The sequence below is a fragment of the Apium graveolens genome, chromosome 9 (genome assembly GCF_009905375.1).
Source record: "Apium graveolens cultivar Ventura chromosome 9, ASM990537v1, whole genome shotgun sequence".
Lineage (NCBI taxonomy): Eukaryota > Viridiplantae > Streptophyta > Magnoliopsida > Apiales > Apiaceae > Apium > Apium graveolens.
The window spans coordinates 232,271,127-232,286,524 of NC_133655.1; the positions used below are offsets into that span (position 1 = coordinate 232,271,127).

Below are 15,398 nucleotides of genomic sequence, written 5' to 3' on the forward strand. Positions count from 1 at the left end.
ATGTCCTGCTTGTAAAATGTATGCAATCTACAAGATTTTTGATAGAATAGTGATGTTTGTCGAAAAATAATATGTTTTGCAATATTTTAAGCTATATTTTACTTGCAGAACATATATGGACTCCGAGGACTCCAATTAAAGGTGGACTCCATAAAACTTTACTCTCTATATATATATACCATTTTTCAAGAAAGAATTCTTTTAAAAAATTGTGTAGTTTAATTTTTTCACTTGGTAATTAAACTTTGTAATTATATATGATGAAAAAAAAGATTATATATAATATACATTTTTTAAATAATAATTCTCTAAAAAACTTTATATAAGTGACCCTTTCATGGAGTGATACCTATATATAGGTCTTTTTTCAAGAGATAGAAACTCTTATCTAGAGAACCGTACAGAACCCTTTATTCTATTATAGAATTTCATCAAATTCGTTTCTAATGTAGAATAATAATTATAATATAATATAATAAAACGTTTAACAATTGAAATTTGAAAAAATTTAGTGATTTTAAATTTGATTCTACCCTGTAATAATTTTGGATAAGTGTGATTTTACTGTGATTTTACTACAGAACCACTTTAAACTATTTCATCAATTACAATGATTTTTTAAATAAAAAAATTGTCCAACTTCTTTTATAATTTGGTAATTAAAATTTGTAACTATATATGATGAAAAATGAAATAAATTATGTATTTATATTTTTTTAAATAATGGTTCTCTATGGATCTGTATCTAAGGAGAACCATTATTTTTATTATAGAATCTCATCACAAATTGTAAAATTTTATTTAAAAAAATATAAAATTTGATGCTAATCGAGAATAATAAATATAATAAAAAAATTAACAATTAAAATTTGATTAAATTACTTGATTTTAAATTTGATTCTACAGCTGATTTTTTTAATAAGTATGATTCTACTGTGATTCTGCTATAGAACCAATTTTAATTTTTTCACTAATTTCAATGATTTTTTAAATGAAAAATTTTGTAAGTTCGATTTTTAACTTGATAATTAAAATTTATAACTATATATGATAAAAATAAAATAAATTATATTTTTTATATTTTTTAAATAATGGTTCTCCACGATTCTCTATATAAGAGAGTACTCCATGCAGTGCTATCATATATATATATATATGTGTGTGTGTGTGACAATTCATAGAGGGCTTGAAAATCATTACTTAAAAAATATAAATACATAATTTATTTTATTTTTCATCATATATAGTTACAAATTTTAATTACCAAATTTAAAACGATGTTACACATTTTTTTCTATTCAAAAAATCATTGAAATTTGATGAAATAATTTAAAGTGGTTATGTACTATAATCACGGTCACATTATCTATAATTATTACCCAATATAATCAAATTTAAAATTATTTTTTTTCAAATTTTAATTATTAAACGTTTAAAAATCTATATATAATCATTATTTTACTGAAGCAACGAACTTGATGAAGTTGTATAGTACAATCATAGGTTCTCTACGGTTCTCTTATATATTATTATATAAGAGAGTTCTCTTTTATATATATATATATATATATATATATATATATATATATATATATATATATATATATATCCGCAGCCCCATGTGGTTCTAGCAACCACGTGCCGCATTGAGGCATTGCGGCAGTCCACACATTGCTTCATTGCGGTAGCCGTAATATGTCAATGCGACAATTCCAGGATTATTATATTTTTCAAAGTTTAATATTAGTTTTATTTTGAAATAATTGTAAAATAATAGATAATAAATTATAAATAATTTTAATTCATGTTTAAATTTATAATTTATTTATTTATTATTTATTATATTTTTATTTTGTATTTACTATTTATATTAATAAATTCTTTATTTTAACAAATTATTACTTAAAATTATGAAAGTACAAAATTGTCACCGCTGCCGCAATGACTCATTACGGCTCCCGCAACGGGAGCCGTCATGAGCCATTGCGACAGACGGAACACATATCATTGATGGAGTGACCCATTAAAGATGACCACCAAACATCTTCTGGAGCCATTAAGGAAGAGTTCCTTCTGCAATGACTCATAGCGGCAACATCCTTGCCGCAATTACCGCAATTACTCATTGCGGCAGCATCCTTACTGCAATAAGTCATTACAGGAGGACGATATTTTAAATGTAAGGGTTCTTACCCTCTTTATATTTTCTAATTTATTTTTTTAAAAAATAAATTTAAATATTTTTTTTGAACTTAATTTTGATATTTTTGAATTAATATTTTAAACTAAAAAATTTAAATTAAATATTGAATTTAACATTTTTGAGTGAAAAAATATTTTTTAATTATTTGTTCGAAATCGTATTTTCGAATTTTTATTATAATGGAATATTATGAGTTTTATATTTTTTTAATAATGTGAGTTTTATGTTTTTTATTTTTCTTGTACTTGTTCAATTTAATTTATCAAATTTTAATTTATAGTAAACGAATATAATGCTAAAAATGTGGAAAACTAAAAAAATGAAATATTATCAATTTTTCGTTACCAATAAAAAAATATAAAACAACCCAGCCCCCGGAATGTTAAATATTTTTTCGTAACAAATAAAAAAAATACCCTCTACCGCGTGTAGCATTGTTTCATTATCTTCGGAAGACCACACCTTTCGATCAATAAACAACTTTAGCAATACTCCATTCATACATTTTAGTTACTATCTTCGGTTTTTTTTATTTTTTTCATTAAAACTAATATTTTAATTATTTTTTCCGATTATATATCTAATTTATTTTTAAATTTTTAACTCGTTGTACAATTGATAATAAATGAAAAGTAGTAATAAAATTAGAAAATATAGAACAAATGGTTGTTAAAATTAATTATATATTTTCTAACTCTATTATTATCGAAAAAAATTAATTTATTAAAATATAATTTTTTATTATTTTAGAAATTAAATAAAAACAGACCTCGTGCCGCATTGTTTCATTGGGGCGGGTGCAATGAAACAATGCGGGGCACCCGGTGGTTGGACCTCCGTCGGGTGCCCTATATATATAAAATCCACTATTTAATTGAACTCATTAGAGTCCATATATGTTTTGCAATAAAATAATAGTTTAAAATATTATAAAATATATTATTTTTGAATGATGTTTTTTATTGAAAATCTTGCATATTGTATATATTTTAGAAGTAAAATATTGTAAAATATATTATTTTATAAAATATGCTTAGTTTACGGAATATAAATATTCACCGTAACATTTGGTTGCAGAACATACATATTGTTGCAGAACATACATATTATCCTTGTAAATGTACGAGATCTGTATGATTTGATTAAAGTAATAATATTTATGAAACATGTTTTGTAAAATAACACATTTTACAAAATATTTTATTTGCAGAATATAGATGGACTCCTAATACTCTAATAAAAAGGTGGACTTCATAAAATTTATATATATATAATGTAAATTTCATTAAATTATAATTAATTTGACAAGTAAAAAATAAAATAAACATGTATTCGGGGGGAAAGTATATTATGATCTAGTAAGCTTAAAAATGGCAATATGCCCTATGTGTCAAAATTTAGAGAATGGTGACTAATTAAAATGCCTCTTTGTGCTAGTACCAACATATTAAACACTGGATCTGGCTAAATAGTTAGAGTAGTACTATTTCATTTCCAAGAATTACAAATACTAAATATATACCGACAAGTATGAGTAAGAAACAACACAATCCAATCCATAAATTCAAATCTGCTGCATTTAATAGTCTCAACAAGTAGATGAGATTTTGAAGATGAATAATAATGTGCACAGTCAATACTTACTCTTTCATCTTTGAATATAAATCTCTTATAACACTTAACAAGTATATTCTCACACCTTTTCTCTTGTTAGTACATTGCTAATACTTGCAAAAATGAATACAGAAAAGATTAATGGAGAGAGTACTAAAGATGTTAGGTTGGCAACTAAGAGAAATGTGCGATGTTCGGATTTGCTATTGAGGTTCATGGCTTTGGCACTCACTCTTGCTGCTTCGATAACTCTTGGGGTCAGTAAACAGACTAAAATCGTCCCCATTACTCTGGTTTCCACTCTGCCGCCTATAAACCTTGCGGTCACTGCTAAATGGCATGACATGTCTGCCTTCACGTAAGTAATTTCTCCATCTCCTACCTCTCATTCTGACTTATTTAAACTCGCACTTGTTACTGCGTACCTGCATTTCTTTGTCTGTATATTTAGTACATGCAGAGGGTTTATCAGCTTTCTTACACCTATATTAATTATCAAGTAGAAGCTATCATCATAATTAATATTTCATTAGGGATGAGACGAGGGGTCTGTGGAAATGAGAACTCTAAATTACCTTAAGTTTTAAATAGAAATAGAATTAAAGATATACCAGCTAGTTTGCTTCAATTTCTGTTAGCCTGTAAATAAATTATTTAACATTTCAATACATGCGAGCTGGTGAACCCATGAAGATTGTCTCTAACTTGATTTCCTGTCATGGTTATTACATTTCACTACCCTATAAAGCTTAAAAAGAATATGAATTCGTTTTCCTAGGTATCGTGCATGGAGACAAATTGGTAAAAATTGGGAGTGTTCTACACGTTGGTAATTAGGGATAATTATTAATTAATCCCTATATGGAGACAAATTGACACCATTAAGTAAAAAGCCCCGAGTTAAAAATCATTTTTACAAAATTCGGTCGAGAATTGGAAAAAATCAAATTTATTGTTTAAAAATCTGGTTCATGGTAAAAAAAATGGCCACATTGTAAAAAAATTAAAATTAATTATAAATTAAATAATAATTAAGAAGAATGATATTCGGATACATAATTACTATGTTAAACGGTTATATAATGAATTTTCTTGATTTCTTTCTCTCAAATAAACCCCAGTTCATAAGTAAAATTTAAAAAATCATATATGTTTTAATAATGCTATATAATTTAAATTAATTTGTATAAATATATAATAATTAGAGAATTATATACATGAGGATGACCTAGGTAGTAGGGTGAGATTATAATTTTTTCCACATATAAATGTACCAGGATAAATTTGTAAATTCAAAATTAAAAAATTGGTATTTATAAAAATGTCATTAAAAATTTGTTGAAGAACCTTATAACTTCAGGAGAGGGGAGTTGCGTGAACTCGTCTTCAGGCACATTTTTATCAAATAATTAAATATATAAAATCAAAATAAAACTACATATATTAATCGTAGTCATACATAAAAATAATATTAAATTAGTATCAATTAATCACCCAATTAATCATTTCTATTAATCCTTCGTTAAGTCATTTTTACGGGTGAAGACAATTATGAAGCATTTTACCAAAGTGTTACGAAAGAAGCAACTATATATCATATTGGGAACTTTTTAGAAGACAAGAGTATATTATTAACTTTTTCTTACAAGTACGTTCGCGGATTATTTTGGTCTGAATTTTTATTTTTTTGAATTTTTATTTTTTTCTAAACCGAACAGGTAAGAATGGTTTTTTGAAAATCAAAATTAAATCAGACGAGTTAGCACTACAAGAAAAACGGTTAAATATAACTGTCAGTCATGAGTTTAGCCGAGACCGAACCAAACTAGACCATAATTAAATAACAGATTGGTTTGGTTCCGAAACACCGTTTGAACTTAATCGATTACTTTTTTCGTTTTTGTTAAACTTACAAATAAATAGTTATTTAAGTAAATGACATATAAATTTATTATATATCAGTATTATATATTACATATAAGTACTATATGATATATATTTATAAATATTTAGTTTACATATGACTTTCATATATTTTAATTTAATTTAAATAATACTAAGTATACAAATTAGAGTATAACTATGACATACTAACAATTAACTCAAACTTTTATGTAAAAAGTAATTTGATATTTTTAATATAATATACACCCACAAAAACAAAATCATAATTTATAATCATAACTTATGGATATATACTAGAATTTTTATACATTATTATATAACGGCCCGGTTTGGTTTAAACAGTTTTAATTTATTGGAAATCGTAATCAAACCATTTTTGCTTAAACGGTCCGGTTAACTGAATCATTAAAACGGTTTTAGTGGTTTCGATTTATTTTTGTTCGGATTGCAATAATTCGGTCTATATTCACGATTTTACGAATTTTTTGAATATCCTACTTTTCTGGTCAAGTATATTTTCATGGCTAAAGAAATAAAAAAAAAAGTGTTCTTAATTAACCGACAGTCTGAGACGACCTAAATATACATAAGTTGGTAACTTAGCATAATAGAGTTATAACGCATTTAACAGTTCAACAAATAAATTGACCTACCGTATGGATCCCTCTACTCATCATTATTAATGTTTTCTACACACAATACGGCAAGCAAGACCTTTGGCTACCCCTAACTACAGTACATTTATGATCCAACAAACAACCATGTTCCATATTCATTTAATTTAGCCAGATCATTTCAACATATCACCCAATAACGAGTCATCTTAAATTGTGCATCCAGTAGATCAGGTACGTTATGAAACTTGGACTATTATTCTTTTTCGGATATCGACACATGATATATAGCTTCTGCCTAAACTCGAATTCATTTTCCAAATATATTTAATACTACTGTTAGTACTGCACATTTTGATATATATAATAGAGTAACAAACAAAACATAATTATTTAAAATTGAACAATGTGACAGGTACTTTGTGGTGACAAACTCCATAGCATGCTCCTACGGAGCTGTTTCACTGATCCTGGTACTGGCTAACAGAGGCAAAAAAACTGGATATTTGGCCACCACCATAATGATCCTTGACATCCTAATATTGGTAGTACTAGCCTCCGGAATCGGAGCCGCCTCAGCCGTCGGAATTCTCGGCTATAACGGGAACAAACATGTGCACTGGGAAAAAGTATGTCATATATTCGGAAAATTCTGCCACCAAGTTTCGGGTGCTGTCATTGTTTCTTTGCTTGGTTCACTAGCCTATCTGCTTCTACTAGTGCTTTCCGCTCTTGATCTCCACAAGAAAAACATTTATTAGGTTTTCTTGATATTTATAATATTGTTTCAGCTTTAGTAACCTAAATCAGACCTAGACTCTGAGTATTAATTCATGTTGGTGTGTAATTTATGATTTAACTGTTTTACTCATAACAAGAAACTTGTTTTCGTGATTGTTGAATTTTTATGAGAACAGAGACTTGTTTTGGGGCCAATCAGGGAGCAGCTATTGTTCATAAGTGTCGTGTCTGTTTAATAGGGTTCTGGCTCCAGTTATGATGCAACTAATTAAAGATCACCAACAATGCATGTAATCACAGTTTAATTTGTAGAGTATCCGTCAACTTGGAACCAGCTAAATAAGGTTAAAGCTGGTTTATACTTTCAATCATTTCGTTCTGGAGTTGTATAATGGAGATCGATACAAAACATACAGAGTATAAGCTAAACTTCCAAATTAGTAATTCTTAGAATCGACCTTATTAATCGGGGGACTAACCGATTTTTACGAGCTAACTCTGCATGTGAAAGATTTTCGGATCAAATAATTTTGATATATAATTGTGTTCAAATGTCAAACATAGTTATTTCAAATTGAAACCCAGACTAAAAGTATTTGGTCCGTAAATATTAGAGGTCAGCGGTAAGAGTCAAAGTCCCAATAAGAAGGGTCCAGGAATCATTCAGCAATAACTTTGGCGGACCCCATGATACGTGGCAATATCACCACCGTCCAGGTAGTCAAGTCCAGAACGTTCCTACGATCCGGATTCAATAGTACACCAGCTCATCAGGGACGTCCACACGTCCTACAGTCCAAAAAACACACTAAGGTCCAGATCAAAAGGTACAAACCCATAAATCCTAATGGGAAGCCTATAAAAAGCCGAACAAAAGGGGTATAAGGGGTTACTTCTGTTAGAAAATTAGGATTTTAGAGCTTAATTTAATTATGTTCTTGCTGTTAATCCTAAAATCTAATGATTGGAAATTGTTCAATGATATTTGAACTTAAATTTTCATGTATGGTTTTAAGAATTTTCTTAATGAAATCCATATGAAATGAGAGATGAAAGTAGCTTGGAAAAGCTTGAAAAATTTGAGAATGTTTGTCCCATACTGAAATAAATAAAGGGGGTTGTGTGCTTTATATGGTATTACCCACATGAGTAGTATACAACTACTAAGGTGTGTGATGGTCCATTGTGTTGTTGTGTGCTTCACACGCACACACACACACACGCCCGCCCCGCCACGCACCGCACCGGACCGGGTCGGGTCGAAGGGCGATTTGGGCGAATGTCTCGGCGTCTTGCGTACGCGAGGCGACCTGGGCGAGGATTTTATTTATTTGAGAATTATTTTAATTCGAATTTATTTATCGGTGATTGGATTATTGGGCTGGGTTCTGAAATAGGCTAAGTAGTCTAAATATATTGAACCTGCAAATAATCTGATCTGTAACAAGTTCTGATATAAGAATCAGAACTTAAGAACTGATGAATAAAATCAGAACTTAACAAGTTCTGATATCAGAATCAGAACTTAAGTACTGATGAGTCGAATCAGAACTTAAGTACTGATGAGTCGAATCAGAACTTAACTTAAGTTCTGATAATAATGTGGGTGTTAATGTGAAAAGCTGTTACAAATAATTTAAATTCAAAAGCTGTTCAGTTTTGATTTTTTCATTAATGGAGCAGTTTAATTCAGACATTAAGTGTGTGGACAGTTTCATTTTTCCTCTCCTATAAATAGAGGCTAAACTGAATGAATACAATACACTACATTCTCATCTCTTCTCTTCAACCTCTCTGCATTTCTCTCCCATAAGTCCTGAAGTGCTGATATTTTCCGGCGACTGAAGTGCTGGTCGAAGTGGAGGTTTTGTTGCTGCTGTTAACATAAACTCCGAGCTGTTTTATCCTGGTGGAGATATTGCGCACATCCCAAACGCAGCAGGTAGGGGCAATAATCTCTTCAAGAGCAGCCAGGACTTCGAGCAAGGCCTGGTGACTCAGCTGTAATCATTTTCTTGGCGTTTTGTATCTGTAAACCTTTATTTCAGTCACTGTTGAAAGCTATGGTTTCGGGTACATCTTTCTTTCTCTCTTCGTTATTTCAGTTACTGATTTTGTTTACCTGCATGTTTTGTTTTGTTAACTGTGGTCTTGGCCTAAACTTGTTAAATTCTTTATACACTTGCCTCTATGTTGCTATACTTGTTAGTGAGTTTCTCAACATTCTTGAAGAGATTATTGGTTATTTAGAATTTAGCATAATGGTTAACGAAAGTGAGGTTATCGTTGGTGGTGGTAGCAGTTCGGGTGTAACTGCTGGGGCCATTGATTGGACCACCTATAGTTTCCCACAAGCTGTTGAACTAACCGGTTTACCGGAGAAATTCAACGGTGGCATTGGCTTTTCTCGCTGGCAGAAAAGGATGAAGTTGTGGTTGACTATAAAGGGTCTGTGGCCGGTTGTGGAATATGAGAAACCAGTAGTGGATCAAGAGAAGGCTGACACAGTTAAGGCTTTTGCGAAGTGGGCTGAGAAGGATGGAGTGGCTAGAGCGGCCATTCTGGCGGCACTAACAAACACTTTGTTTGATGTCTATTCTTCTGATGCCTACTCTGCAAAACTCTTATGGGAGAAGCTGGACCAGACACATAATACTGACTCACAAGGTCTAGAAAAGTATTCTGTGGCAAGGTTCCTCGAGTTCAAGCTGGTGGACAATAAGTCCATGACTGAGCAGGTGCATGAGTTCGAGATGATAGTGCATGCTTTGAAGGAGTCTGGAATGAATCTCCCGGAGAAGTTCAAGGTGATGAGTGTGATTGAAAAGCTCCCGAAGTCTTGGGAAGAGTTCTCTCTCTCCCTGAAAAGACAGAAAGGAGAGATCACCTGGACCAACCTTATGCTGGACATCTCGGTGCAAGAACAACACGAGTCCAAACAGGGACATGTGATGCCAACTGAACACGGTACCTCGAAGGTAAACATAGCAACTGTAGGACAAAAGAGGAAGGCTTTTGCTAAGAAAGCTAATAGTAATAAACCTAAGAGTGACAAGGACAAGGCCAAGAAACCCAAGGCAAACAAACCATGCTGGTCTTGTGGGCAGGTTGGGCACTGTAGTAAGGACTGCCCTACGAAGAAAGCGAAGAAAACCGAGGTAGCACAAGCAAATGTTGTGCTTGGAACCGCAAGTGGGCCTGTAGTGAACATGGTTGTTGGTGAGGCTACGGCTTCTGAAACCAACGTTGACCGGTATGTATCCTACAACCCTGTGATATTTTCTACCTATCTGTCAAATGAATGGTTGATAGATACTGGAGCTAATGTACATATTTGTGCTGATATTAGTTTATTTGTATCTTATCAACAGAGTCATAGCCTGACTGTGAAGATGGGGAATGCTAGTGCTGCTCAAGTACATGGAGTTGGAAACGTGGATCTGAAGTTCCCTTCAGGACGTGTTCTATCTCTGACGAGAGTGCATCATGTTCCCGACATGCGTAGAAATATAATAAGTGGAAGCTGTTTAGTTTCTAGTGGTTTTGAAATTTCGTTCAAGTGTAATAAAGTAGTTCTTATTCACACTGGTACATTCTTTGGCAAGGGTTACTTGTCAAATGGTTTATTTGTTATTAATGCGGATCCCGTTTTGGGAAGTTTGAATAATAATGTTATTCCTACTGTTAATTGTATTGAATCCTCAAATATATGGCATGCTAGACTAGGTCATTTAAACTTTGGTGCTCTTAAGAACATGATGAACTTAGAGTTGATTCCAAAATATACCATAGAAAAGAATTCTAAATGTCAAGTATGTGTGTCTGCTAAACAGATAAGGAAACCTTTTCATAACGTTGTTAGGGATTCAGATTTGTTAGATTTAGTACACACTGATATTTGTGAATTTGGTGGTGTGTTGACCAAGGACCAGTTTAGTTACTTCATTACTTTTATAGATGATAGTAGTAGATATTGTTATGTTTATTTACTTAGACATAAGGATGAAGCACTTAGTAAATTCATTATATATAAAACTGAAGTAGAAAAACAAACTAGTAAGTTACTTAAAAGATTGAGATCTGATAGAGGTGGTGAGTATACGAGTAATGCTTTTAATGAATTTTGTGCAAACAATGGTATAGTTCATGAAGTTACTCCACCATACACACCTGAGTCTAATGGGGTTGCTGAGCGAAAGAACAGAACATTTAAAGATATGATTAATAGTATGCTTATTAACTCTGGGTTGCCTAAATACATGTGGGGAGAGGCTCTAAATACGGCTTGCCATATTTTGAATAGAGTCCCTCTGAAACACATGGATAAAACACCCTTGGAGTTATGGAAAGGCAGGATGACTAGTCTTAAGTATCTTCGTGTGTGGGGGTGCCTTGCTAAGGTGCTTGTTCCTGAACACAAGAGAAAGAAACTAGGTCCAAAGACTGTTGACTGTATCTTTCTGGGTTATCTTGAAACCACTACAGCTATGAGATTTTTAGTGTTAAAATCTGACATAGATGGTATAGTGGCAAACACGATAGTTGAATTTCGAGATGCGACATTCTTTGAGGATGTCTACCCTATGAAGACTGGAATACCTGAAACGACTTCTGAGGAAGATCCTACTCACACATCAAGTTCTATTCCTGATCATGTGGAAAAGATGACAAATGTGGGGGCGGAACCTAGTAGTAGCTCTATTCCTAAGGAATTAGAGGAACCAAGGAGAAGTAAGCGTGCAAAAATAGTCAAGGATTTTGGAGGTGATTTCATCACTTACAATATCGAGGACGAACCTTTAACTTTCCGGCAAGCTATGGATTCTTCTGAGTCAAGGCACTGGAAGGGCGCTATCAAGAGTGAAATTGACTCTATTGTTTCCAATGGAATATGGGAGTTGGTTGATCTCCCTCCTGGGTGTTCTACTATTGGGTGCAAATGGGTCTTTAAAAGGAAGTTGAACCCTGACGGCTCAATAGATAAGTACAAAACTAGACTGGTAGCTAAGGGTTTTAAGCAAAAGGAAGGAATTGATTATTTTGATACATACTCTCCAGTTGCAAGAATGGTAACAATCCGAATGCTTATAGCATTGGCTTCAGTCCATGGTCTTATCATCCATCAGATGGATGTAAAGACGGCTTTTCTTCATGGTGAACTTGAGGAAGAGATTTATATGGATCAGCCTGATGGATTTGTTGCATCAGGCAATGAAAGGAAAGTATGTAAGTTGATCAAGTCCATCTATGGCTTGAAACAAGCTCCCAGAGATTGGCATAAAAAGTTTGATGAAACTATATTGCCTTTCAGTTATAAGATTAATGAAAGTGATAAGTGTGTCTACACTAAAGTTAAAGGTAATGAGTGTGTAATTTTGTGCCTATATGTGGATGATATTTTACTGTTTGGAACCAATATTGAGATTATTAACGAGACTAAAGAATTCTTGAAAAGGCATTTTGAAATGAAGGATATGGGTGAGGCAAGTGTGATTCTTGGAATCAAATTGATTCAGTCCACTGAAGGAATAACCTTGACTCAATCTCATTATATAGAGAAATCTATACTTGAGAAATATGGTTATTCACAGTGTAGAATCGCTAGTACACCTTATGATTCGAAAGTTGCCCTTGTCAAGAATACTTCAGGAGTGCCTGTGTCTCAGTTAAGGTATTCTCAGATTATTGGGAGCTTGCAGTATCTTGCTAACTGTACTAGACCAGATATTTCATATTCTGTGTCTAAATTGGCGAGATATACAAGCTGTCCAAACAGAACTCATTGGGATGCTCTTGATAGAGTACTTAGATATCTAAAAGGCACAATGTACCTTAGTTTACACTACAGGAGATTTCCTGGTGTGCTTGAAGGGTACAGTGATGCAAGTTGGATAGCTAAAAAGTCTGGTTCCAATGGAGTGACTGGATACGTGTTCACCTTGGCTGGTGGAGCAATATCCTGGAAGTCAAGCAGACAGACTATTGTTACTCGGTCTACTTTTGAGGCTGAGTTGTGTGCACTTGATGCCACAGGGACGGAGGCTGAATGGTTACATGGACTTATGTCTGCAATACCTGTAGTAAGCAGACCGCTTCCTGCTATTGCTATTCACTGTGATAGTCGAACAACTATCGACAAGATTAGCAGTAAAAAGCATAATGTTAAAACTAAGAGACACATCCAAGTTAGACTCAAGTCTATAAGGGGTTTAGTGACTGATAGGATCATAGCTATAGAGTTCATAGGAACTCAGAATAATATAGCTGATCCTCTTACTAAAGGACTGGAACCTGCAGTGGTCCTTAAGTCAAGGTTGGGGATGGGATTGTCAACCCATCATAATTCATCAACAATGGGAACCCAATACACATGAGAGGAGATCCCTTGAAGTGTATTCAATGGGTAATAACAAGCTGTAAGGATGAGTTGGTAGTACCTTTGCTACATAGATGATACTACAGTATCTGAATCTATCCCCTGTAAACCTAGAAGGTACTGACACTGCCAGAAAAGCAAGAGTGTTAAAACTCTGAATGGGATCAAGTCATTTGACGAGATAGAGGCAGTATATCTCTGGAGATGCCCAGCTAAGCGAATGTAATTGTGTGGTCGCAATTAGAGGATAGGGTTAATCCTTGAAGCATTCGACGAACAGGATCGAGACATGACCATTAATGTCTCAAAGCCGTAGATTGGCACCATAACCTTTGACTTGTCGTCGTCTATGGAATATGGTTATACTAAACGGATTAAGATTCAAGGTGAAACATTCCATCTGAGTCCGATAGCCATTGAAGTAGAGGAATTAGGAGGGTTCAAACCCGGAAGGGTACCGACTCTGAAAAACAAGTCATGATGGGAAATTGATCACATTTCTGTATGGATTTGTGGGGGATTGTTAGAAAATTAGGATTTTAGAGCTTAATTTAATTATGTTCTTGATGTTAATCCTAAAATCTAATGATTGGAAATTGTTCAATGATATTTGAACTTAAATTTTCATGTATGGTTTTAAGAATTTTCTTAATGAAATCCATATGAAATGAGAGATGAAAGTAGCTTGGAAAAGCTTGGAAAATTTGAGAATGTTTGTCCCACATTGAAATAAATAAAGGGGGTTGTGTGCTTTATATGGTATTACCCACATGAGTAGTATACAACTACTAAGGTGTGTGATGGTCCATTGTGTTGTTGTGTGCTTCACGCGCACACACACACGCGCGCCCCGCCACGCACCGCACCGGGCCGGGTCGGGTCGAAGGGCGATTTGGGCGAATGTCTCGGCGTCTCGCGTACGCGAGGCGGCATGGGCGAGGATTTTATTTATTTGAGAATTATTTTAATTCGAATTTATTTATCGGTGATTGGATTATTGGGCTGGGTTCTGAAATAGGCTAAGTAGTCTAAATATATTGAACCTGCAAATAATCTGATCTGTAACAAGTTCTGATATAAGAATCAGAACTTAAGAACTGATGAATAAAATCAGAACTTAACAAGTTCTGATATCAGAATCAGAACTTAAGTACTGATGAGTCGAATCAGAACTTAAGTACTGATGAGTCGAATCAGAACTTAACTTAAGTTCTGATAATAATGTGGGTGTTAATGTGAAAAGTTGTTACAAATAATTTAAATTCAAAAGCTGTTCAGTTTTGATTTTTTCATTAATGGAGCAGTTTAATTCAGACATTAAGTGTGTGGACAGTTTCATTTTTCCTCTCCTATAAATAGAGGCTAAACTGAATGAATACAATACACTACATTCTCATCTATTCTCTTCAACCTCTCTGCATTTCTCTCCCATAAGTCCTGAAGTGCTGATATTTTCCGGCGACTGAGGTGCTGGTCGAAGTGGAGGTTTTGTTGCTGCTGTTAACATAAACTCCGAGCTGTTTTATCCTGGTGGAGATATTGCGCACATCCCAAACGCAGCAGGTAGGGGGCAATAATCTCTTCAAGAGCAGACAGGACTTCGAGCAAGGCCTGGTGACTCAGCTGTAATCATTTTCTTGGCGTTTTGTATCTGTAAACCTTTATTTCAGTCACTGTTGAAAGCTATGGTTTCGGGTACATCTTTCTTTCTCTCTTCGTTATTTCAGTTACTGATTTTGTTTACCTGCATGTTTTGTTTTGTTAACTGTGGTCTTGGCCTAAACTTGTTAAATTCTTTATACACTTGCCTCTATGTTGCTATACTTGTTAGTGAGTTTCTCAACAACTTCATCTCTCATATACACATATATATACACACACCACAATATACTCATATAATTCCCGTTTTACCCCTTTCTCCTTCAAAACCCTTTCTCATTCTCAC

At 33.3% G+C, this 15,398-nt stretch overlaps 1 protein-coding gene across 1 annotated transcript; it reads left to right on the forward strand.

Moving 5' to 3' along the window:
• The first annotated feature begins 3,863 nt into the window (after window positions 1–3,863).
• Window positions 3,864–7,244, forward strand: LOC141686941 (CASP-like protein 1E2). Its single transcript, XM_074492054.1, has 2 exons — window positions 3,864–4,175; window positions 6,752–7,244. Exons 1-2 carry the CDS (start codon window positions 3,940–3,942, stop codon window positions 7,095–7,097), a joined length of 582 nt encoding a protein of 193 aa, XP_074348155.1. The 5' UTR covers window positions 3,864–3,939; the 3' UTR covers window positions 7,098–7,244.
• Window positions 7,245–15,398: the final 8,154 nt, after the last annotated feature.